Below are 27,136 nucleotides of genomic sequence, written 5' to 3' on the forward strand. Positions count from 1 at the left end.
ACAGGCTACTTATGTGTATGCAAATTGCAAATGGTCTGATGTATGCTAGTCTTTACAAAAAGCCTACAGATCAAAATACGGTACTCAGACACGACAGCTTTCATCCCGCAGCCACCATCACAGGACTACCATACTCGCAATTCTTGATAGTATGTAGGACCTGTGATGAAGAACAGGTACTGATTCAACAATTAGACAAAATGAAATTGAGATTAAGTGAGAGAGGCTACCCACAGCAATTGTTACGGACAGCCCGGAAAAAAGCATTAGGTCATAAACGGGAGGATTTGCTTAGGTCCCGCACTGGCAAGGACATGACTAACGTAATCCCATGGGTCAGCGAGTTTGACGTGAAAAGCGAATCCATGAAAAAAATCATGAGATCTTTGTGGCCGATTGTCTCCACAGACCCTGAGTTGCAAATGTTTAAACACAAATGAATTTTACCAAGCTATGCGAGGGGGAGAAGCCTTAAGTGCATTTTAGTAAAAACTGATATGGCCAAGTTCAAAGACAACCCCAAAAATTTAATGACAAGAAAGAACGGTTGCTTTAAGTGCACCGGGTGTACAACGTGTTCACACATGTCACCCGCTGATTTCATCTCACATCCCTATTCGGGTAAGAAATTCCCCATCAGATGGCCCCTCACGTGCACTACAAAATTTGTGGTCTATGTGATAATTTGGCCCTGTGGTAGGCTCTATGTGGGAAAGACAGAGTGCCAATTTAAAACCAGGATGGCCCAACATAGGCAGACCATCAGAAGCGCACTTCTGACGGGAAGTGGCGATCAGCCGGTGGCCCGCCATTTCCTGGTAGCCAAACACACCATGGCCACTTTAAAACATCGAATCATAGACCATGTCCCGGAATCAGGGAGGGGGGGCAACAGGGGAAAACAACTGTTACAGCTGGAGTCCAGATGGATTCACAAACTGAACACCCTTAGACCAGGTGGGTTCAATGATTACTTGGGACTGATAAATTTCCTATAATGACCCTCTATATATAGAGGATGGTAAGGAAACGGTTTGGAAATATCGCCAGGATTAAGGGAGCAATTGTTCAAACCCTGTATAGAATAGATAATTAAGTTATAGAGTAAAAAGGTGGCTGGGCATGTTCAGGATATAAAAGGTTGGTATAAGAACCCAATCCAAAGCACAACTAAATAGATAGATCATGCTCAAAGTGACAGAATTAATAAAAAGCTATGAGTGAGCACTGAGTCAGGTCATAGTTGTATAATCTTATGGAGGTGGCAGGACCAGACTTTTCATCGGGCATGGTAGAGCACGGGGAGATCACTAGGTAGAAGCAGCTAAGAGCTTATGGTCACAGAAATAATATTAACAACACACTTCGGAACTCCTGTATAGATTCCGATTTTATAGTAAAGGAGTAAGCAAATATTTTAGGATTGTTCATTTTTATGTATAAGTTTTATATTTGATAGTCACATACTGAAATGTTTCAGGTTGTCCACTTTAAATAAGTGTGTTAGAGATTGAATCTGCTATGTTGATTACACTGTTTGTTTTGCACATGACATTGGTTTTTTTTCATGCTAATCCGCAGTCTGATTGTTTACAGCCAGTTCTAACAGTGTCATGATTGGCGTAGCGCACCTCATGTTGCCTACTTACCTTTCCCTGCAAAGGGCACCCAGGCTATTGTGAAATGTTAGTGGATGTGCCAGGCACACATGTATACTGTATATATAACTGATGTGTGTATAAAAAAAGATACATATATGTATGTCACAACTACATAACACACACATTGCACACAAACACACACACACATACATAACATACTACTGTACGTACGTACGTACGTACGTACGTACGTACGTACGTACGTACGTACATACATACATACATACAAACAATACATACATATCTGCATTCTACACCACACATATATTTTATGGTACAAACAAACATACTGTGTACAAATATACCAGGGACCCAGAGGAGGAGACTGATGGCGGCCACGACACTGAAGTGCATACTGATTGTGAGGGAAGGAGCCGCTTTGATGGAGACAAATCATGAACTGCAACTGCATGCTGCAAAGACTGAGCCCTGCTATCAGAGCTCCCAGCAGCTGTGGTCGCGATGGCGATCATGGTACGTGTTCAGACGGAGACACTGCTGTCTCCGTCTCAGAAAACAGGTTTCCAGCTGCCCAGGAGAGGGAGAGGGTTAGAGTAATATGGAAAGAGACACACTGATAGATAGAGAACAATAGTGTCATTTGGAGAGAGACAAAGTCAGGGGAGAGAGACAGAGAGATAGTTAAGGGAAGAGAGATAGAGTTAGAGGGAGAGAGACAAAGTCAGAGGGAGTAAGACAGTGAGGCAGAGTCATGTGAGAGAGATAGTCAGGGGGAGAGTCAGGAGAGAAACTAAATCAGGGCGAGAGAGACACTGAGATAGAGAGTCAGGGGAGATAGATAGTCAGGAGTAGAAAGATACAGTAGAGTCAGATGGAGAGAGATAGAGTCAGGGAAGAGTGATAGAGGCAGGGGGAGAGACAAAATCAGAAGGAGAGACACAGAGTCAGGGGAGAGAAACAGAGACAGGGGAGAGCAATAGAGTCGGAGAGAGAGACAAAATTAGAGTGCGAAAGACAATAAGAGACAGAGTCAAGGGAGAGAGAGTCAGGAGGAGAGAGATACAGTAGAGTCAAAGGGAGAGAGACAAAGTTAGAGGGAGAGAGACACTGAGAGACAGAGTCAGGAGAGAAACAGATCAGAGTTGGCTGGTTGGAACAATATCATTCAATGTACAGTATGGACAGCTTTAGCAATGATTTCAAAGAAAGTCTCTTCCTCCACACCCCCTCCCTTATCACAGCCAGCAGTGGCTCTGTGTGCCCCTCCCCCACCATAAGCAGAGTGAAAGTAATCACAATACCCTGTTTGCCATTCCTGAAAAACATAAATTTCCTTTGAACAAAGCAGCTAATATTTAAACTCAATTTTTAAGAATTAAAATGTATATAAAAGAAAGTTGCTTTCCTGGGGTTCGAACCTGAGTACTTGGTTTATTTAATCAAAGCATTAGTCCACTAGACTACCTTGGTGTCTAGTAACCATTCTTCATTTGTCTTCTTTCTGTACTTGGAAAAAAATCTGTTCTACAACAATTGTAGGTAGAAAGCTATGTTACTTTATGTACTTGCCACCCATTGGTGAAACTATGAATTGTCATGGCACAACATCATAGCACAACAACAACACAGGGAATTTATGTCCTGCTAAATTGAGTGCCATGGCACTGTTTCAGAAAGGTAATGGTGGACACATCTGTATAAGGGGCACTACTACTGTGGGCATTATGTGTATAAGCGCATGTACTGTAATGCCGATATCCAAGCAGTTGGCCGATGTAAGTAATGTGCATGCCTCCAAGTAGCACTGCACATGCTTCCTGATGGTGAATACACTAAGACGCAGAATGAAGTCAGACACAATGAGTGTGGACGTTCCTAGGGGGTAACAGGGGGGTTAGGCTATATATGGCCATGTTTTCTGTAAGGCCATTTTTCTCACTGTCCCATGTATGCAGAGCACTGAGGTTCCTTCCTATTAATAATAATAATAATAATAATAATATTACCAAAACCATCGGAGCTCCTAAAAGTCGAACATTCTCATTTGCCAGACGTAATAGTCTCTGAAATTGTGGATCTTCGTAGTTCATACGATATCCCAGTAATATCGCCACAATGATATTGGCCACGGCACCATTCAGAATCATTAGGTCACTAAATTGCTTTCCTAATTGGAACATTAATGAACAAAAATAAAAACAATTACACAAAGCATGCATACAGTGTAACACGTCAGATGACAGAAGAGGACCGTGATCCATTATGAATAATTATCATTTAGGATCTATTTCCCAGTTGTAAATAAGCAGTGGGCATTGCATAGCTGACATCATTCTGGACACTCCCAGAACAGTGTGCTACTGCACCTAAGCAGATTTAGTCATTCAACCACTTATGCCTGTTTCCAACAGCCTACGCCGGCATTGGCAGAACAGGGCCAAATAAGCTGGAAATTACAAAACTCCTTTGCTAGATGTTTGGGCTAGTGCAGTGTAATGGATGTAATGCATTTGTTTGGAAAGAGGCATTGCGGAGACTCAGCTGCTGTCCAATCTGTGAGCAATTTTCTCTGCTGAAGGAGGAGATAGCAAAACTGCATGCTGAGATATAGAAACATAGAAACATAGAATTTGTCGGCAGATAAGAACCACTTGGCCCATCTAGTCTGCCCCTTATTTTTTTTTTTTATATTATTTTTTATCACTAACCTTATTTGATCCTTATTTATTTGTAAGGATATCCTTATGTCTATCCCATGCATGTTTAAATTGCTCTACTGTCTTAGCCGCTACCACCTCTGATGGGAGGCTATTCCACTTGTCCACTACCCTTTCTGTGAAATAATTTTTCCGCAAATTTCCCCTGAACCTCCCCCCCTCCAGTCTCAGTGCATGTCCTCGTGTCCTATTGCTTCTCTTCATTTGGAGAATGTTTCCCTCCTGGACTTTGTTAAAACCCTTCATATATTTGAAAGTTTCTATCATGTCTCCCCTTTCCCTTCTCTGCTCCAAACTATACATATTGAGATTTCTTAGTCTTTCTGGGTATGTTTTGTGATGTAGGCCATGCACCATTTTAGTTGCCCTCCTTTGTACAGTTTCTAATGTATTAATATCCTTTAGAAGATATGGCCTCCAGAACTGAATACAGTATTCTAGATGAGGCCGTACCAATGACCTATACAGTGGCATTATTACTTCTTTCTTTCTGCTGCTGATTCCTCTCCCAATGCAGCCAAGCATCTGACTAGCCTTCCTCATTGCCTTGTTACATTGCTTACCTGCTTTTAAGTCATCTGAAATAGTGACTCCTAGATCCCTTTCCTCCTCAGTAGTTTCCAGTATAGTGTCATTAATACTGTATTTAGCTTTAGGATTTTTGAGACCCAAGTGCATGATTTTGCATTTTTTGGCATTAAACTGTAATTGCCAGACTCTTGACCATTCCTCTAGTCTACCTAGATCCTCAATCATTTGTTTTACCCCACCTGGTGTGTCTACCCTGTTGCATACCTTTGTGTCATCTGCAAAAAGGCATACTTTCCCTTTAATGCCATTTGCAATGTCACCAATAAAGATATTAAAAAGCACTGGTCCAAGTACAGATCCCTGGGGTACTCCACTGGTAACATTTCCCTCCTGTGAATGCACTCCATTTACCACAACTCTCTGTTTTCTATCCTTCAACCAAGATCTTATCCATTCAATAATCCTAATATCCAATCCCAAACTTTCAAGTTTATTTAGCAGTCTGCGATGTGGAACTGTGTCAAAAGCCTTACTAAAGTCTAGATAAGCTATATCCATGGCTCCACCTTTATCCATCACTTTAGTCACACAATCAAAAAAGTCAATAAGATTTGTTTGACATGATCTCCCCCCAGTGAATCCATGCTGTTTGGGATCCTGTAAATTGCCGGATTTGAGATAATCTACAACTCTTTCTTTTAAGAGTGTTTCCATCAATTTCCCTACTACTGATGTAAGACTCACTGGTCTGTAGTTGTTTGCCTCTTCCTTGCTTCCACTTTTGTGCAGTGGGACTACGTTTGCTCTTTTCCAGTCCCCTGGAATTTCTCCTGTAGCTATGTACTGCCTCAGAGTGCCACCAGAAGACATTCTGCCTGGACTACTGTGGACTCTCAAGGGCAGAGATTTCCAGAGGGACACAGATACCTCCCGCAAGCTGACACTGCAAAACTCATATGCTACTCTTGCAGGGCTGGAAGATACAACTAATAGAGGCACTACAGAACAGGTAGATATGGGGAATTCTACTAACTATAGGAACAGAAAAAGGAACAGGAAAATTGCATCTCCAAAAAGAACTGCACTTCTCTTGGGAGATTCCATTAGTAGAGGAATACATCTGGGAAATGCAAATGAAGTAGAGAAACAAGTAAGGTGCTTACCTGGAGCCAAAGCACCAAGGGATAAAGAGCGCATGCTAAGAATTGTGAAGGCAGCAAGAAAAGATGGGGAGGTTGATGTCATTGTCCACCTAGGGACAAATGACCTGGCAAATATTGAACTTATGGCCAAAAAATATGAATTTAGGAAGTTAGGGACTGCTCTGAAGCAGGTGGCAACCACTGTAACTTTTTCAGAAGTATTGCCAGTACACAGAGGGTAAGACAGAACTCACTGCATCAGAAACTTCAATGTTTAGCTAAGGACATTGTGCAGTGAGGAGATATTTGGATTTATAGGCCATATTCACACCCTCTGGCAAGATAGGAGCTTATGAACAAAGAAATATTTCATGTGTACATAGGCGCCTTATGTGACAAAGATGACAAATAACATGTGTTTATAAGTAAAAACACACTTTATTACAGAAATATCATAAAAACATATACACACATATATGAAATATATTGCACTGATCCCAAAGTGAAAATGATCCGTTTTCTATTAAGATCACTACCATATGACGATCTACAATGGAATGCATGCCCACTTCCTGATTAAACTTGAAGACTTTTCTAAAATGGCCGCGATATGGAACGCAGCGGTGGAACGCATACGTCACTTCCGGTCAGCGAAAACGGAAGTATAGCGCGTATCCATTAATCGTGGAGCATCGATAAAAGTATTCTTCTTTCCAGCACGAATAGCCTCTGATATGTTTGATAATCCATACAAGGGGTAATATGCACCATGCACTTTAAAAGGAAATTAGTAAATGGAATCACCGGAAGTTTAGAATGAAACGCACACGTCACTTCCGGTCGACAAGTCCGGAAACGGAAATGGCCCCAATTATACTGATTATGTCAATTGATAAGGGTATATATATCTGGTTTATATGATCCATGCCATCCAAGCTTGAAAAAGGAGATTGCACTCCGAAACGCGTCGTTTGGACGGTATGGATATCTGCCTGTGATTCTTTCGCTGAACTCCCTACTCTGCCTCTTAAGGAAAAAAAGCTTTTTGCGGTGGTGCCATCTGAATTCCACCGGGACTGGATTGCTTTTTTGCTATAAAAGCCATCTGCCCACCGCAAATCCAAAAGAGGGTGAGAACTATATTTGGGATCAGTGCAATATATTTCATATATGTGTGTATATGTTTTTATGATATTTCTGTAATAAAGTGTGTTTTTACTTATAAACACATGTCATTTGTCATCTTTGTCACATAAGGCGCCTATGTACACATGAAATATTTCTTTGTTCTAGTACTTTTAGGGATGTGGTGTTCCCTTTTGATTGTGTAACGGCTGCCTACTGTGACATTTATTGCGCACTTTTTGGTTAAAAACTTCTTTTCTGGTCCAAGATAGGAGCTTATACAAAAATGAGGGCCTTCACCCATCTTCAAGGGGAACGAGAATACTAACTGAACAATTTGGATGCTTTATCAAGAACTATTTAAACTAATAAAGTGGAGCAGTGAACCAAATAGGAATAAAGCAATCTGCTGCCCCAAGACAGAGGTATTGTTTCTGCAGGCAAAGGGAATAGGAAGAATATCCACAGCAACAGAAGATAATTCAGATCAAAACCAAATTAACATAGGCAGAGAGAAGAACATAGCTAGGACCAGGAAAAGCACAAACAAAACTCTAAAAGCTATGTGTGCAAATGCTAGGAGCTTAGGGAAAAAAATCCCAGAACTAACTGTAATAATGACAAGGGATGATCTAGATATTATAGCAATTACAGAGTCATGGTGCAATGAAAATCATGACTGGACTTAGCTATATCGGGATATACTTTATTTAGGAATTACAGAATTGGGAAAAATCGGAGGAGGGGTAGCAATGTATGTAAAAAAAAAAAAAGCATAAATACTACCTTAATACAAAGTACTGAAGAAAAAACTGAGGCCCTTTGGGTGACCATAGAAACAGGGGAGAAATCGATTAGATGTATTGGCATGATATATGGGTCAGGAAGAGGAACTCGACAAGAACCTATTGCAGGACATAACTAAAATGGCATTAAAAGGAGATGTAATAATCATGGGAGACTTTAATTTTCCTGATGTAAACTGGGAGGTGTCTGTTGCTAGTTCCACTAGAAGTAGGGATATTCAAAATTCCCCTCAGGGAGCATACCTCCACCAATTAGTGAGGGAGCCCACTCAGAAAGACGCTATATTAGATCTAATACTTACAAATGGAGACAGAATATTTGACGTAAAAATGGGTGAAAACCTGGATCCAGTGATCATCAAGCAGTATGGTTCAGAATAAAGACAGAGACTGACTCATCCCATACAAATACAAAGGTGTTGGTTTTTAGGAAGGCCGATTTAGTAGGGATGGGAAAATGTGTAAGTGATTCTTTGGCAGAGTGGAGGAACTTGGAAGCCATGCAGGAGAGGTGGGAAACATTACAAAGTGCAATATTAAAGGCAACAGACCTTTGTATCAAAAGTGTTAGGAAAAACACAAGGAAAAGGAAGCCAGTGTGGTTTGTGAAATAAGTATCAAATATTGTGAAAGCAAAAAAGATGGCTTTTAGGAAATATAAGCAGACACAAAATAATGAAGACAAAGAGATATATCTCGTTAGAAGGACACTAAGAAGGTAATCAGACGTGAAAAGGCACAAGCTGAGGAGAAAATGGCCCAGTCAGTGGGTAAAGGAGGCAAAACAGTTTTTTAGGTATATAAGCGAGAGGAGAAAAACAAAAGGCGGAATAATAAAGCTAAAGACAGACTGGGAGGGAGACAATGTAATAGCAGATCATCTTGATATTTATTTTTGCTTAGTATTTACTACTGAAAGAGAGGGGAAGGGGCCACAGTTAAGTTGCAGGGATATTCAGGAAATTGAAACAAGTACATTTACAGAGGGGAAGGTCCTAACAGAACTCTCAAAGCTAAAAGTGGACAAATCTATGGGGCCAGGTGGGATACATCCAAGGATACTAAAAGAACTTAAAGATGTGCTGGTAACACCATTGACAGAATTATTCAGTCATTAGCTATACGAGTAATTCCAGAGGACTGGAAAGAGTGAACGTAGTCCCACTGCACAAAAGTGGAAGCAAGGAAGAGGCAAACAACTACAGACCAGTGAGTCTTACATCAGGAGTAGAGAAATTCAATTGACGGAAACACTCTTAAAAGATAGAGCTGTAGACTCTCAAATCCAGCAATTTACAGCATCGCAAACAGTATGGATTCACTGGGGGGAGATCATGTCAAACATATCGTATTGACTTTTTTGACTGTGTGACTAAAGTGATGGATAAAGGTGGAGCCGTGGATATAGCTTATCTAGACTTTAGTAAGAATTTTAACACTGTCCCACATCGTAGACTGCTAAATAAACTTGAAAGCTTGGGATTGGATACTAGGATTATTGAATGGATAAGATCTTGGTTGCAGGATAGAAAACAGAGTTGTGGTAAATGGAGTGCATGCACAGGAGGGAAATGTTACCAGTGGAGTACCCCAGGGATCTGTACTTGGACCAGTGATTTTTTATTTCTTTATTGGTGACATTGCAAATGGCCTTATAGGGAAAGTATGCATTTTTGCAGATGACACAAATGTATGCAATAGGGTAGACACACCAGGAGGGGTAAAACAAATGATTGAGGATCTAGGTAGACTGGAGGAATAGTCAAGAGTGTGGCAATTACATTACAGGGAAGATGGTGCTAGTCGAGGAGGAGAGACCCACTTCCAGATCAAGTAAGGTAGGAAGCGGGTTCCCTCCCCCCTGCATGTTAAAAAGGCGCCCCCTTATGTTAAAATGGCATCCCCCCTTGTGGAGCACGCTCGGCAGCCCTGCAATTATTTTATTATTCACTTATTTTTATACTAAAAGGCATATTCACGCCCACTTAATAACCCACACCCCTAGGCATTTACTGCGGCCTGGCGTGGCTCTCAACGGCTCTGGGCAGAGAAACGGGGGGCATGGGTGTGATCAGGGTGGCCACGTGATGACACACACAGCCGCTCCTATCAGAAAGATGGCGACGGCCCTCCTGCGCTGGCAGGAGGCTACCCTACTTTCTGCGATCACGCTGAAATTGCAGAGGGGCGCTGGGATCACTGGGCCTGCATATGTTTGACATACTGTATTACATACACTGCACTTTGCTTGGGGCAGACTTCATGAGCTGGCGACAATTGCTCTTCAAACATACATGGGCAAGCATATCCAATTACTCGCAGGATTTTGCCCGCAAAAACTTTTAAAAAATCAAATTTGAATTACCATGGGTATGCACACTCCTGATACCTGTGGCATTCAATTATTAAAAAGTGGTTGTTTGTTTTTTTATGGGATTCTCACACACACTTGACAATGGGGTCACAGGAAAGACAACACTGCAGAAGGTGAGTAATTAAAGACTAATTAAGTGAATTGGAAACTGACAATTGCTCAGTTAGCTTTTAGGTGGGGTGTCTTAGGGGTCCTGTATCAAATCCTCCTAATTTTTCCTAAAACAATGATTTGTTTTTAGGAAAATTTGTTATACTCAGGAGGACATACAAATTGAGCAGCCCCTCAAAAAACAGATCCTTGCAGCTAATTGAATACCAATGATCTTGCATCTGTGGGGAAAACCCTGCGGTGCGGGATTTAAAAAAAACAAAACTCGTTTGTAATTGGATATGCTTGTTGGAAACCCCTGTTCAGGAATCCTGCGTTTGCCCCTGAGCGCCTAATAGCAAATGCATTTGTTACATGTAAAAGAATGGTTTACAACATGGGCGCAAGTGGGGTATAGGTATCTGCGACGTGTACCTGGCATAAAGCAGGTGCATACTTGCATGCTGCAGTCGCAGAGCGGAACGCGTCCTGTACTCTGTATGTGTATAGCATTGTTTTAGCTAGCGCTGTTGTCAGGTATAATGTACATTAACCCCATTTTGCTGATTACTCTGCATCTGTTTTCATACATGGGGGCTCTATAACGATCATACTGTACCTTTATAGGACGCAATATGGTCAATCAGGTAGGCACTCTCTTCGACAATCTTATCTTCAATCGAACTTTTCCCCATCCCGAAGTCCCGTAACGTGGTTATTGTAAATCTTCTCATTACTTTCCAGTTTTCACCATATGACAAAGTAAGTCCTGAAATGTTCACAGGTTTCAGTGTCTTTATTCTTACAGAAATTCACACCAACTGTATGCCGTTCTAAGCAGAGACGTGTTTTTATATATCAGCCAGGTTGATGCTTCCAGCACCTGCCTACCTGAGACAGTCAAGTGCTGGCGCGCTGTCTCACCTCACTACACCCTTTCCCAGTGTAACAGTGAGTACGGCTGTACAATCACCTATCCAATAAACCACACTACCTGGTTATGGGGTCTATTCATGTAGCAGTGAAAAGAGTGGAGAAAAGGACCAGTGGAGAAGGACCAGTGGAGATGTTGCCTATGGCAACCAATCAGCTTTAAAGAAATCCTTTATCAAGTACATTTTCTAAAATGTAAGTGAGATGCTGATTGGTTACCATGGGCAACTTCTCCACTGGTCTGTTTCCCCACAGTTCCTAGACAGATCATTTAATAACCCCAGGCTTTTGCCATTGTTCTCACCCAGGGCACAGACTCCTGTCTCAGGCCGCCCCCACCCCACCCCAGTCCACAGCCAAGTCCTAGGCCCCATATACTAAAGGGGGGTACTCACGGAGCGATCGCTGCTTAAAATCTAAGCAATCTGACTAGATTGCTTAGATTTTAAGCACGATCGCTCCGTGTGTAGCCCCCTCAGCGATAGCGATGCGCAGCCCCGCGCATCGCTATCGCTGCTGCTAGATTGGCCTGCATGCAGGCCAATCTAGCGGGTCGCTCACTTCACCCGCTGGGTGAAGTGAGCGGCCCCCCCGTCTCCCCTCGCACGCTCAGCACAGATCGCACTGTGCTGAGCGCCGGGAGAGATGTGTGCTGAGCGGTTCGCTCAGCACACATCTCTCTGCCATCGGCCAGTGAGTACTGGCCTTTAGCCTCCTGAATCACTTGCTTAAACACCTGCCATGCCTAACTGTGCCTTCACCCTAGCTCAGCTGGCCTCAGCCCCTATGGGCACAAGCCACAAGCCTTATTCCTCAGCCACAGGCCTCAGCCCCCAGGCCCCAGCCTCAGGCCTCTGGCCCCCAGCTACAATTCAGATGACAATGTTCCAACAGACACCATTAGAATAATAACCTCATGAATGAACATTGATGAAAAAAAGGACATCAAATAGCGGTGCTGCATGTATTAAAACTATTGCTGTGAATAATAAGCGCAATCATTTGCGCGGCCCACACACTGCGCAGCTGCTTCATCACAAAGGCTTACTTTGATATTGAGTGAGTCGTGGGGAAATCAGGGCCTGGGGGCGTGGCTTTGTGGGTGTCATGGGGCGGAGCTACGCTCCATGTCACTGACACCCTGGAGAAAAAAAAATGTTTGAAAGCTCTTTATCATCGATGGCGGGAAACCGTCTGGTTCTCCCTCATCGATGGTAAAAATCGTTACCATCGGTCATGGTCGATGGCCATCCCTAGCATATATAGACATGGTTGGAGACAGCGGAAGCACAATACTAGGGGTACTTACAGCACTGTCTCCTGGTTACTGTATTAATGGGACTTTCACTGTTATCACTGTACAGTAGTCTTAGCAGTGCTGCAAGTATGGCGGTACGGCGTACCGGTAATAAATTCCCAGTCGATACGCCATACCGCGGGGCCGTCCACCATACTGCATCCCACTGGCTTCGTTCTGTGTGACCGCAGGAGAGCCTCTCCTGCCCCTCAATTCTCTGTGATGCCTCCAGCGGCTCACTCTCTAGCGGCGGCGGCGGGGTCATTTTGCATACGGCACCGGTTTGTTAGCCAATCAGAGCTCACGAACCTGCAGCCACGGCTCCTGATTGGCTGCTAGTCCGCAAGCTCTGATTGGCTGACAAACCGGCGCCTCATTTGAGATACCTGCCGCCGAGACCTCACCAGATTTCTGGAGCATTGAGGGGCAGGAGAGGCACTGCACTGTGCTCTCCTCCCCTCACATAGAAGAAACAGAGCCAGAGGTGAGTAGGGGGCAATGTTCTGTATATCTGGCACTGTGGGGGCAATGAGTGCACAGTGGGGCAATGTATATCTGGCACTGTGGGGGCAATGAGTGCACAGTGGGGCAATGTATATTAGTGATGAGCGGATTCGGTTTTACTCGGTTTTACTCGGTTTCATCACTAATGTATATCTGGCACTGTGAGGGCAATGAGCGCACAGTGGGGCAATGTATATCTGGCACTGTGGGGGCAATGTATATCTGGCACTATGGGGCAATGTATATCTGGCACTGTGGGGGCATTGTATATCTGGCACAGTGAGGCAATGTATATCTGGCACTCTGGGAGCAATGTATATCTGGCACTGTGGGGGCAATGAGCGCACGGTGGGGCATTGTATATCTGGCACTGTGGGGACATTATACATCTGGCACTGTGGGGACATTGTATATCTGGCACAGTGGGGCATTGTATATCTGGCACTGTGGGTGCATTGTATATCTGGCACTGTGGGGACATTATACATCTGGCACAGTGGGGAAATGTATATCTGGCACTGTGGAGGCAATGTATATCTGGCACTGTGGGGACATTGTATATCTGGCACTGTGAGGGCATTGTATATCTGGCACTGTGGGGCAATGTATATCTGGCACAGTGGGGAAATGTATATCTGGCACTGTGGAGGCAATGTATATCTGGCACTGTGGGGACATTGTATATCTGTCAATGTGAGGGCATTGTATATCTGGCACAGTGGGGGCAGTGTATATCTGGCACTGTGGGGACATTGTATATCTGGCACTGTGGGGACATTGTATATCTGGCACTGTGGGGTCATTGTATATCTGGCACAGTGGGGCAATGTATATCTGGCACAGTGGGGCAATGTATATCTGGCACAGTGGGGCAATGTATATCTGGCACGGGGGGGGGGGGCAATGAGCGCACAGTGGGGCAATGTATATCTGGCACAGGGGAGCAATGTATATCTGCCACTGTGGGGGCAATGAGCGCACAGTGGGGCATTGTATATCTGGCACTGTGGGTGCATTGTATATCTGGCACTGTGGGGACATTGTATATCTGGCAATGTGGGGGCATTGTATATCTGGCACAGTGGGGCAATGTATATCTAGCATAGGAGGGCAATGTATATCTGGCACAGGGGGGCAATGAGCCCATAGTGGGGCAATGTATATCTGGCACTGTGGGGGCAATGTATATCTGGCACTGTGGGGACATTGTATATCTGGCACAGTGGGGGCATTTGTGTATCTGGCACTCTGGGGGCATTTGTGTATCTGGCACTCTGGGGGCATTTGTGTATCTGGCACTCTGGGGGCATTTGTGTATCTGGCACTCTGGGGGCATTTGTGTATCTGGCACTCTGGGGGCATTTGTGTATCTGGCACAGGGGGCAATGTATATCTGGCACAGGGGGGGCAATGAGCACACAGTGGGGCAATGTATATCTGGCACTGTGGGGGCAATGTATATCTGGCACTATGGGCATTGTATATCTGGCACTGTGGGGACATTGTATATTTGGCAATGTGGGGGCATTGTATATCTGGCACAGTGGGGCAATGTATAACTGACACAGGGGGGCAATGTATATCTGGCACAGGGGGGGCAATGTATATCAGGCACAGGGCAATGTATATCTGGCACTGTGGGGGCAATGAGCGCACAGTGGGGAAATGTATATCTGGCACTGTGGGGGCAATGTATATCTGGCACTCTGGGGGCATTGTATATCTGGCACAGGGGGGCAATGTATATCTGGCACTGTGGGGGCATTGTATATCTGGGACTGTGGGGGCAATGAGCGCACAGTGGGGCAATGTATATCTGGCACTGTGGGGGCAATGTATATCTGGCACTGAGGGGGCATTGTAGAGCTGACACTGTGGGGGCAATGAGCACACAGTGGGGCATTGTATATCTGGCACTGTGGGGGCATTGTATATCTGGCACTGTGGGGGCAATGTATATCTAGCACTGTGGGGGCAATGAGCGCACAGTGGGGCATTGTATATCTGACACTGTGGGGGCATTGTATATCTGGCACTGTGGGGGCAATGTATATCTAGCACAGTGGGGCAATGTATATCTGGTACAGTGGGGCATTGTATATCTGGCACAGTGGGGGCATTGTATATCTGGCACAGTGGGGGCATTTGTGTATCTGGCACTGTGGGGGCAATGTATATCAGGCACTGTGGGGGCAATGCATATCTGGCACTGGGGCAACGTGTACCTGGCACTGTTGGGGTCATATGTGTATCTGGCCCCCCATATGTGTATCACACCCCCATTGTCATTGGCCATGCCCCATGTGGCATTTGGCCACGCCCTTTTTTTTGGGCGTGCACGCAGTACCTATAAGACATTTTTTATACTTGCACCACTGAGTCTCAGGATCCTGCTTCTGTCCACAAGAGTCTGATCATAGGTGTGAGAGCAAATGTCAGGACTGTGGGGTACATGTATCAAACCTGGACTGATAAACTGAAAAAGCTGCCCATACAAACCAATCATCTTACTGTCATTTCATAGGCTGTCTAGATACATGATAGTTGAAAGCTGATTGGTTGCCATGGGCAACTTCTACACTTCAGCAGTCTCAAGGCTTTGCGACATCTCCCCCCATAGATCATCTATGCCAGTGGAAGTTCTGGTGATCGTAATGTGATTGACAGGAAGTGGGTGTTTCTGGGCGGAAACTGGCCGTTTTATGGGTGTGTGCGAAAAAACGCTACCGTTTCTGAGAAAAACGCGGGAGTGGCTGGAGAAACGGAGGAGTGTCTGGCCGAACGCTGGGAGTGTTTGTGACGTCAAACCAGGAACGAAACTGACTGAACTGATCGCAGTTGCCGAGTAAGTGTGGAGCTACTCAGAAACTGCTAAGAAGTGTCTATTCGCAATTTTGCTAATCTTTCGTTCGCAATTTTGATAAGCTAAGATTCACTCCCAGTAGGCGGCGGCTTAGCGTGTGCAAAGCTGCTAAAAGCAGCTTGCGAGCAAACAACTCGGAATGAGGGCCCTTATTCAGGTTAGTTAGCAAACCATAAAAGCACACTAACGGGCAAAACCATGTGCACTGCAGGGAAGCCAGATATAACATGTGCAGAGAGAGTTAGAGTTTGGTGGGTTATATTGTTTCTGTGCAGGGTAAATACTGCTTTATTTTTACACTGCAACGTAGATTTCAATTTGAACAGACCCCACCCAAATCTAACTCTCTCTGCACATGTTACATCTGCCCCACCTGCAGTGCAGAATGGTTTTACCCATTTGCTTGCTTTTTTGGCTTGCTAACAAACCTGAATAAACTCCAAAGTTCATTATAGTTTGGTTTATCATACAAAACAGCACATCTGTTCTCTCGTGTAGATTATCCCATGTCAGGTCCCCCAATTGGCTTACAGGAGCTGCAAAATTGGAGTAATTGAAAATTGTCTGCAATTTGATGAGTGATTCTTATGGCTTTGGGCATGCGGATTTCAAATATGACCATCACATTTCTCTATCAATCGAGACTTTTTCGCAAAGTGAATGCGAAAATATGGAGAAATAGAATAACAATACGTATACTTGTTGAAACATATTTATTTATATAAAAAACATAAAAAATAGTTTTGCACAAAATTACTAATTTAAATCCATTCTGGTGTAAAAAAACCCCCAAAAAACAACAGACCACAAGCACTAAAATAAAAGCATCACAATAAGAGTAGGGTCTTGTCTCTTATGGTGTAGGGCAACATGATATATTATATAATAAGAGGGAAAAGCAATGGGCCTACTTTATACAAGAACATCCTTGGTGATCCAACACTCTTCTTAAAATTTGCTTAATTGTGCATTGAGGAATCATTTTGACTAAGGTGGTCATTCCGAGTTGTTCGCTCGCTAGCAGTTTTTAGCAGCCGTGCACACGCTATGCCGCCGCCCACTGGGAGTGTATTTTAGCTTAGCAGAACTGCAAACGAAAGAATCGCACAGCGCTACAAAGTTTTTTTGTGCAGTTTCAGAGTAGCTCAAAACCTACTCAGCACCTGCGATCACTTCAGACTATTCAGTTCCTGTTTGGGCGTCACAAACATGCCCTGCGTTCGCCCAGCCACGCCTGCGTTTTTTCTGGCACGCCTGCGTTTTTCCGCACTCCCTGAAAACGATCAGTTGCCACCTAGAGACGCCCACTTCCTGTCAATCACTCTGCGGCAGCCAGTGCGACTGAAAAGCATTGCTAGACCCTGTGTGAAACTACATAGTTCAATGTAATAGTACGTCGCGCGTGCGCATACGTCGCGCGCCGCATACGCATGCGCAGAAGTGCCTTTTTTTGCCTCATCGCTGCACAGCGAACGAATGCAGCTAGCGATCAACTCGGTATGACCACCTAAATCCCCAAAAATTTTAAATAACTCCAAACTGACTCACCCAGCCCCTTGTCCATGTCCTTGAATATTTCAGTTTTCGCCCTCTCTCCAAACTCTTCAGCATGATTGACAAGAGCATCTTTTACGGTCTCATATCCGACTAGGACCACCGTCTTTTTCATGCCATTCTGAACGCTAAACACCGAGCCGTAGGTCTTTGCCAGCTGTAATACAATGCATTTAACAAAATTAAACCCAAATCTAAAAATAAAGAACTTTCTGTGAAAAAATTCAGCAACAATTTTTTTTAAGCTAGTGATACATCAATGGGTTCTCCTTCCTGAAGAACTGTGAACAATTAAAACAGATGACAAAATTATTTCCAGAGAAAGTTTGCATATAAGGAATGGTGATTTTTAGTTTATCCTTGTTAATGTTCCTGTGATTTAATATTTGTTAGGTTCACCATAATAATTGAATTCATCACAGAAACCAAATTTTATGGCGGACAATACCCTACAAGTTCCTCTAGTTTTCCTTTAATGTGTTTTTTTTTATTTATTTTACTTTAAAGGTGAGAGGTTTATTTGTGTTTTTATTTATGGCAGCAATAACTATTTTTTTCAAATGAAACTAAGGAACATTTTTATCATTTTTTTTTTACAATTTTTTTTTTTTTATGATCACAGAAATGTATCAAAGGGCAATTGGTGGAAAATTTAGCAAATTTAGCAAATTCTCCTCCAAGCCCTTAATATCATATATTTTTAATAAGCAATCACATTTTCCATAATGAGAACTATGATCTTCACAAATTTACTAGAATCTAATTGTGACAAAATACCGGAGGGAGCCTTGTGATAATAACACCATCTTCTTATGGCATTATTAGGGCTTCGCCTTGTTTCACCTACTCTAGCTCAGCCTTCCCAGCCTGCTGGCAGAGAAAGCAGAGTACAAAGTAGGTTTCTGTGACAAGCCATGATCAGCCATGTGTGCCTTATAGACTACAGGATGATAACAGATAAAAAAAAACAACCAAAACACCTGCACCCAGGGATTGGTGATCAGTGATTGGTGAGCCACCCTGGTCATCTGATCTGTAAAGGAAGCGGAGATGCTCCCTCCTGGCCAGCATCTCAATTTACTGCATGGATCAGATGAGGTCACAGATCAGGAGGACAGAATGAGATGACTGGAGGTCACCAATCTCCAGTCCTGTGTGCAGGTAAAGGGGGGTACACACGGAGAGACCCATGCTTAAAATCTAAGCAATCTGACACATCGCACTGAGTGCTGAGCGGGGGAAAAGATGTGTGATGAGCGGTCTGTGATAGATCGCTCAGCACACATCTCTAGGTGTGTACCCCCTTATGTGTGTTAGCTTATGTTAACAGAGCGGAGTGGGGTGGGGTGGGGTGAGAGAGGGATGAGGTGAGGGGTGGGGGTAGCCACAATATATGCACAGACATAGGGGATAATTCCAAGTTGATCGCAGCAGGAAATTTTTTAGCAGTTGGGCAAAACCATGTGCACTGCAGGGGGGGCAGATATAACATTTGCAGACAGAGTTAGATTTGGGTGGGTTATTTTGTTGGGTTCAGTATGATATGCCGGCGGCCGGGCTACCGGCGACCAGCATACCGGCGCCGGGAGCCCGACCGCCGGCTTACCGACAGTGTGGCGAGCGCAAATTAGCCCCTTGCACGCTACGGGCACGGCGGCCCGCTACGCGCGCCACGTTATTTTATTCTCCCTCCAGGGGAGGAGAGAATAAGTGTCGGTATGCTGGCTGTCGGGATTCCGGCGCCGGTATACTGTGCGCCGGAATCCCGTCAGTCGGCATACTGAAGACCACCCATTTTGTTTCTGTGCAGGGTAAATACTGGCTGCTTTATTTTTACACTGCAATTTAGATTGCAGATTGAACTCACCACACCCAAATCTAACTCTCTCTGCACATGTTATATCTGCCTCCCCTGCAGTGCACATGGGGGGTCATTCCGAGTTGTTCGCTCGCAAGTGAATTTTAGCAGATTTGCTCATGCTAAGCCGCCGCCTACTGGGAGTGAATCTTAGCATCTTAAAATTGCGAACGATGTATTCGCAATATTGCGATTACACACCTCATAGCAGTTTCTGAGTAGCTTCTGTCAAAGTCAGAAAAATATCTCTATGCACACTGCCATATTTGCACCTCACACTGGTCCGCGCTGCGCATGCGTGCGCTCTCCCGTGAAGGCGCATACCCGCAGTTGCGTGCACCCGCTGGTGCATGGTATGCGTATTTACGGTAAAGTTTGTGTAGTCGTAGCGTGCGACTCAATCGTTACATATTTTCAGTAATAATGTATTTTGTAGATCATGGTCCCTTTGATAGATTCTGAAAGTTTGGTTAATATAGCATGTTCCTGAACAGAGAGATTCCTCTTTGTATTGTGCGAAGGGTCTAACAGGGGTCATACAGTGGTGTTTGGTACCCATCGGAAGAGTATTTAAATAGCAATATTCCGGTGTTGGTTTGGAGCGGATTAATCGCTCGTGCGAATAGTTATGGACAAAAGAAGTTATGTCCATTTACTATTATTTGTTCTTACTTAGTAACAGTTGGAAACAGGTATCAGTGGGTCTCAAATGGCTCTTTGACCTTAGAGATCCCCCAAACAATAGTTTGCATGTTGGGAGGGCCTCACATCTTCACATGCATAAGGTAAGCACAGGAATAGTAATTGAAGATTAATTGTACTCCAAATCAGTATCTTTCCCGCAGACGGAGTACAATAGCCTTTAATTACACTGAGCTTTGAGACTCAATGAGGAGGGCCAACACCTGTGTTTACGAATGGGTTAGGGTTTGTATCCAGGAGAATGATGGCTGAGATGTCATTGTCTCAACTGAAAGTGGACATCATGAATATTGAACAAAACCCAGAGACAGGGTTTTGTTTTGTATTCGCCAAACAATAGCTCTCCAGAAGACAGGAATGTGTTAGTCATCACCCTTTGTTTTGCATAACCAAGGCCACTGAAACAAGACAGCCCACCTGTATGAATCAACCTATGACCTTTTGTTATAATGCGAAGCCGAATTCCTGTGTCTAATGAACAATGAGATTGTAGGGACCATTGAATTGTATTGTGTGTGGGGCATAAATAGCGGGCCGACCATATCCAACTTCACTCTCTCATCAACGGTTCTCATTGCTGATAACCGGGAGCTGGATATCGAGGCGCTTGCGATCGTTTCCCCTTGTGCGTAAGTTTTCTCCGTAATCATATTGTCTTACCTGTGAGCCATCTCTCTCTCTCTCTCCCTTCTCTTTTCTCCCGTATTTTCCATTGATTAGATTGTATTGAATAGTATTGTATGTTATTTCCTGTGTAGTTATCTGGTTAGTTGGTTTATGTTATATTGTAGTGTATCATTTGTACTGTGATTCCTTTTTGCAAGTATAATAGTCATAATACATATAATAGGTTTCGGACCCTAAGCCCAGGTATCTGTGTATTTCTTATAGTATTAAGTATTCTCTGAGCGTCGGTGACGCTCAAGCAGCTTTGTAGTTAATCAGGTTACACAAGGTTGCACTTACACTTTGTCTCTACACTAAGGTTTACTGTGTATTTCATTGTTAGAGGTATAGATATAAAGGTTTAACGTTGTGAGCGTCTGCATCGCTGGTGATCTCCTCGTGGTCCCGAGCGCCGCTACGCTATAGCGAATCATTACGATAGTCAACAGCCAATAACGTGTCTGCCTGTGATCTCTTGGCCGTGAGTGAACGTGACGCTTGAGCGTCTAGATCACGGCTAAGCGATCGATACGCAACTAGCGTACCCTTACGGTACTACATACGTAAATAGCGTACATTGTTCTTAGACCTCATAAAGGGTTTTATATACGATAAATATTCAGCTTTATCAATTGGGGGCCGTCCAGTCCTTCACATATCTGCACTAGGTAGATCAGCAGACATTATCCCTCAGCAAAGGGCGGGAGGTTGTATCTCTCGTAGTGCTGACGGGATAAGCGTCTGCTTCGCTTAGGTAAAGAGTGCTGAAGGAATCCGGGAACCGGAGGTAAGAACAAAACGATAGTCTTTTTAAAACTGTTTATTTTTCTGTCTTGCAGACACACGCACACACATATATATCTGCATTTCTTTTTCATTTGTGTATTTTCGTATATCACTCTCCTGCTTGCCTTTTATAGTTGATCAAAGTGCTGAGAGAAATTTGCCGCTATTTCATAGTTTAAGAATAGATAACATAGTTAAAGTATAGACAAACACACAGTTTCTGCCTGGGAGATAAGGCGAAGTTAGTGTGATGCGCGGTAGATGATAAAGGATCATCTACATTGATAAAAGTATAAATTGTGTTACGGTGGATCTTTGCTTTGCGTACACGTGTCTCTAACAAAGTCTCGCGTACGCAAAGGCCGACGCACGCAGCGTAAATTACGCAACGGAGCGTCTGGGTACGCCCACGTAACTCAAACAACAGGCGATAAGTAGCGCAACGCGGTAAATAACGCAAGGCGATAAATAGCACAAATTGATTTCAGCTTTCCAAAACTTAGTTTAAATACCTTACTTTACTGTAACACCTCTGGGGAGAGCTATCAGACTACGGGAAATGATTTTTCTGATCAGAAAACTATAAGAATGATAGTGGGTTGAAAACGGTATGAGTGTATTGAATCCCGCTTTGTGGACTTTGTGATCTGTGTGATAAAACGGTATTGAACCCCGCTTTGTGGACTTTGTGAAGCTGTGTGATCTATGAGCACGGTCTGAAGTGAAAACGTGCAACAGAGTGTGATAAAGTTTTCGTTGTATTACGCTCTGGCTGTTTTGGAGCACAGTAGGGAGACTCCAATGATCCTACCATTTATGGGCAACAAGTGTCTATAAGTGGTACGATTGGACCGCACGGTTGTATGTGTGACCAATAACGCAACGTGATATGAGGTCGTATATCCATGCGTAAATTTTGCCCTCATACGTGTTGTAGGGAGCACATGCAAGCGTGATTTGTGTAAAAGAAAAAGGAAGGGAATTTTCTCAGGAAAATCTCTAGAGATAGGGCCTGCAACGGCTACACGTGTCTGCTAGAAGGCGGAACGGAGATACCCGGAGCAGAAGAAGTTCAGTGGAAGAGCTTTAAGGATTTCCAACGAAGTTCTGTGTTTGGTGCATTTTAGGAAGTTTTTCTGTGTTAAAAAGGTCCACAATGGCAGCCAAGTGCACAACACAGAGACGGTCGGAGGTCAGGATTCAGACTCCAGAGGCTTGCAGACCCCGAGGGTCTGCTCGGTTAGTAATGTGGGGGAAATATGGTCCCCACTCTGAGACCTTTTGTGATGAATGGACACGAATGACTGCGGGGGATAAGGTACCATTTCCCGGGATAGGTAGTTTTAACTCAGAAGTGTTGCATAATTTAAGGCGAAGGATATGTCTCATTAAATCAGCAAAGAGACGAATCAAGCATTATGATTGTTTACAGATATGGCAACAGGAGAGTGAAATGCAGAGAAATGTAACTTACTCACCTAACTTTCATCTTGAGAGGAGAGACATGACAATGGAGGGGATTGTGGTTGCGGAGAAAAGCACAAGGGTGAACAATAAAAACGCTCTTAGCAACTGTAGTATAGATGATAAGAATAAGTGTAATAAATGTAACAAAGATAATTGTAATACTGTTGAATGTACAACTATTAACCCATGCAAGTCGCACCCCATGTTAAACTTTCCTCAGGAACACCAACCAGAAAGTGAACCCAGAACGATGTCGGCACCTCTTCCAGAAGCCATCACACAAGACGTCCAGGTGGACGCGACCCAATCGGTAAAAACTGTAAACAAACCCCCTAATGGAGGGTCAGGTGAGGTCGTGTCCACAGGTATGTATGGTATTATACATCACGCACAAACAAATGTACCCTATATCGTAAAATCAATTCAGAATGACGTTACTGGACTTAATCCTGTTAGGGTAATTGCAGTACCAAATGGGAAAACTGACACTTCAGGATTCACTCCCGTCAGGAACATCGCCATGTACTGCCCCTTTTCCCGAACAGAATTAAGAGCAATTCTGTCTGAATTTCCTGATCCCAGGAAAGACTTAGTTGCTTGTCAAAGATACATTAGAGTGCTAGGACATACTGCAGAGCCAAGTAACAAAGATTGGAGGACAGTTTTGAGGGCATGTTTACCCCCCGATGTTGATTCATTGAAATTTATCGCTGATTGTAAGCTAGATGAGGAAGTGCCACTAACAAACGAGTATAACCAAGATAATGTAAAAAGAATCAATCTACAGTTGAAAGAATATTTTCCTACAGTAGTAAAGTGGAATAAAATCTTTACAATAAAACAAAAAGAAGGTGAATCCGCATCAGAGTATTTTCACCGGGCTCTGCAGGATATGGCTAGGTACACTGGTATAGATGACATTGAAACTAACGTACACCACAGAGAGGTAGCTGTGTCCGTATTAATGAACAACTTAAAAGACACACTAAAAATTAGGGTACAAACCTCAATACCTCATTGGAGAGGTATCTCGGTTGCGGCATTAAGAGAGTCCGCTATCGAGCATGACCGAAATATCCAAAGAACCAGGGAAGCGCAGGGAGAGCGGTTGATGACACTGAACATCCAAGCACTAGAGGATGCTTCAAGTCGACCAGAACCCCAGGCCCCTAGCACATGGAGAAAGCCAAGGATTTGTTACCATTGTAGAAAAGAAGGGCATTATGCCAGCAACTGTAATAACCCACATAAAGTTAGACCCCCTAGACCAAGAAATTAGCAAAATTACAACACACACCATTATAATCAGAGATCATATAGGAAGAATTTTGGGCCACACCCATGATAGGTAGTCAAGAAAGGTGATCATACGACGGATGGTAAGCCTGAGGTAACGGTTAATAAAATGGGAGGTCATTCACTGAAGACACAGGAATGACCAGGTGAAACGTTGTAAATGTATTTGTGAAAAATGTTTTTTTTCTCTCTCTCTATCCCCATCTCTGACGATTATTGGTAAGAATTCACACATTGCATATCCACTTGGTCCTTGCAGAAGTCTACCAAACCCCAGCATGACCTATCCGCCACAATGTATTTCTGGCCAGATACAGACAGTGGAGTAATGCAGGTGCTGGTGGGGAGGGACTGCTCAAGGAGACCATTAGACACGTAGATATGACAGCCTAATAAGTCTGACAATGTTTTTCTAATGCTAACAATGTTTTCTTAATGTTGACAATGTTTAAAAATGCTTTGTTTCTCTTCTCTTATTGATGGTTATTGTCGAGTTATGTAATGTATATATGCACATGAATTGTTCTCTATCTCTTTTTTTTTTTTTTTACTCTCTCTCTCTTCTCACTCATGTTTTCATGGTTTAAAGATGGTATGTCACCCCTCAGTTGGACCAATGGTAATGCCAGATTTTTGCTCCTTACAGAAAGATCGCTGAAGGAATATTGCATCACCAGAATGTTCATTTGGAAGACTGAAGAGACAGCACCTTTTGAGATGACAGCAGAACAAGAAGAACAACAAGACGAGAGAACTTATTATCGTAACAAGTTCTCTCCCCCACAAACTGTTTTCTTATACCCCCATTACAAATTTCTTCTTTTCTCCTCCTGTAAGATGGACTTGCCCCAAGAGACTGTGATATGGATTTTCCCGTTAACCATGATGTTGACCAGAGCAGTCTGTTTCGGTGAAAGTACCAGTGAGGTCGAGAAAGGATCCAGAAAGGTTCTAATGACTGAGACGGAGGTGTAAATTTCCAATAGCAACCCAATCACCAAGCAAAGGCGAGTACCGGGCACGATCTAACAACCTTGTTATTTGCAAACGTTTTGAAGGATTGTTAGTTTAAGAAAAAACTGTATCTGTAGGCTCTGTGACAATATCATTGAGGATGGGTGTATAAAGAAATGCCAATCCAGTTTTAATATCCATATGGACCGGCATCCATTGAGTGACTATCACTCCTTAGTGGGTAATGTATTAAACAAAACAGATTGTTGGGTATGCTCTCAAGTACCTCAGGGTCATAGCAAATCAGGGCTAGTACCATTTCCTTTAACGATAGGGGAGGTACTTGAGTTAAATGGTGGGAGACCGGTGGACCGGAGGTTTAATATCTCCAGCCCTCCTAGTTTGAAGCTCCACCAATACCACGTGGATAGGTCCCTATTATGTTTTAACATCTCCAATCCCAGAAAGCCGGGAAATTGGGAAGTGTCATGGAGTAACCACACCATGACCTTTTCGCATAGAGCAGATAGAATGCCTACAGATACAGAGCTTGTACGCCACATAGCCAGTAGAGGAAAATCTTTTCGGTATAAGTACACCTTAGGAATTAGGATTACTAGGAGTTGGAGAAGTATCACCAGGATACTGTGCACACATCGTACAACCTGATACGTGTATTAAGCAGATGGAAGAATTAGGGTCAGGAGATTTCACATGGAAGGTGTGTAATATGGTAATGTCTTTCTCCGTCCCATATGTTCTCCCCGATGATGCATATTTCATATGCGGGAGAAAGGCGTACAAGTGGCTTGCCCCAAACTCTGAAGGATTGTGTTATATTGGAAGAGTATTGCCTGAAGTAATGACTGTAACTCATGATAAAATGAAAGACATACACCGTGGTGCCCAAGCTCCTTATACTCACACTCATTACGAGCACCTCGTTAAAAGACAACTGTCAGAAAGGTTAGAGCATCCGGCCTCTGATCTGATCCATGAATCCACCGGGATTCAGGTTCTGGTGGCGTTAGATTTCACTCGCACCGCTCGAGGAGTGATGAATTATAGATACATTTCCGCACTCGCCAATTTGTTAGATAATATCACTGAAATGTATAATGACACGTTTAGATATACTGGAAGAGAACTTCAAGCTTATAAAACAGAACTGGTACAGCATAGAATGGTTCTTAATTACCTCACAGCAGTGACAGGCGGATATTGTGTTACATTGGCAACACAGTACGGCGTGAAGTGTTGCACGTATATCACAAATAGCACCGAGGATCCGGTAGAGGTCATAGACCAAAAGATGGACGATATTCTCCAATTAAAGTGGGAATTTCGCCGAAAACACAATCTCACTCTTGCTGCTGTAGGTAATGAGCTGACTGGTTGGGTGTCATGGTTAAACCCGCGAAATTGGTTCTCCGGTTTGGGAGACTGGGCTCAAGGAGTCATAATGGATGTTGGGAAGTTCTACTATGTATCTTAGGTGTCGTTATATCGATTGGATTGATATTTAGATGCGGGCAGGCTTTAATGAGGTGCAAACAAAGTACCAGAGTGATGAGTTTGAGGAGTGAGGAAACTGTAATTAACCTGGATTTGATTTACGACCCAACGATAGAAACAATGATGTGATGAAAATGCGATTTCGACGGTCCGTTTCTTTCACCTGTTTTTCTGGTTTTTCTCCAAGATAACAAGACCCCCTTGGACGAGGAAGTTGATGAGACGCTATACAGACAACGGATGGACCAAAGAAGGAGTTTTGACCACTTGAGATATGGACATTTGATGAACTTTGCCATGGATCCCCAGTTTCCCTAGAATTCTTAAAATTACG

At 43.6% G+C, this 27,136-nt stretch overlaps 1 protein-coding gene across 1 annotated transcript in view; it reads right to left on the reverse strand.

The window, feature by feature from the left end:
• The window catches only part of LOC134908896 (cytochrome P450 2K4-like), a 99,899-nt gene that overhangs the window by 20,884 nt on the left and 51,879 nt on the right, over positions 1-27,136 (reverse strand). The window contains exons 2-4 of the mRNA XM_063915122.1: positions 17,553-17,715; positions 11,027-11,176; positions 3,629-3,789 (exon numbers count right to left, since the gene is read on the reverse strand). Of these exons, the coding sequence (XP_063771192.1) occupies positions 3,629-3,789; positions 11,027-11,176; positions 17,553-17,715 (474 nt within the window). The remainder of the gene's footprint in view (positions 1-3,628; positions 3,790-11,026; positions 11,177-17,552; positions 17,716-27,136) is intronic.

This window comes from Pseudophryne corroboree, chromosome 4, assembly GCF_028390025.1.
Source record: "Pseudophryne corroboree isolate aPseCor3 chromosome 4, aPseCor3.hap2, whole genome shotgun sequence".
Classification (NCBI taxonomy): Eukaryota; Metazoa; Chordata; class Amphibia; order Anura; family Myobatrachidae; genus Pseudophryne; species Pseudophryne corroboree.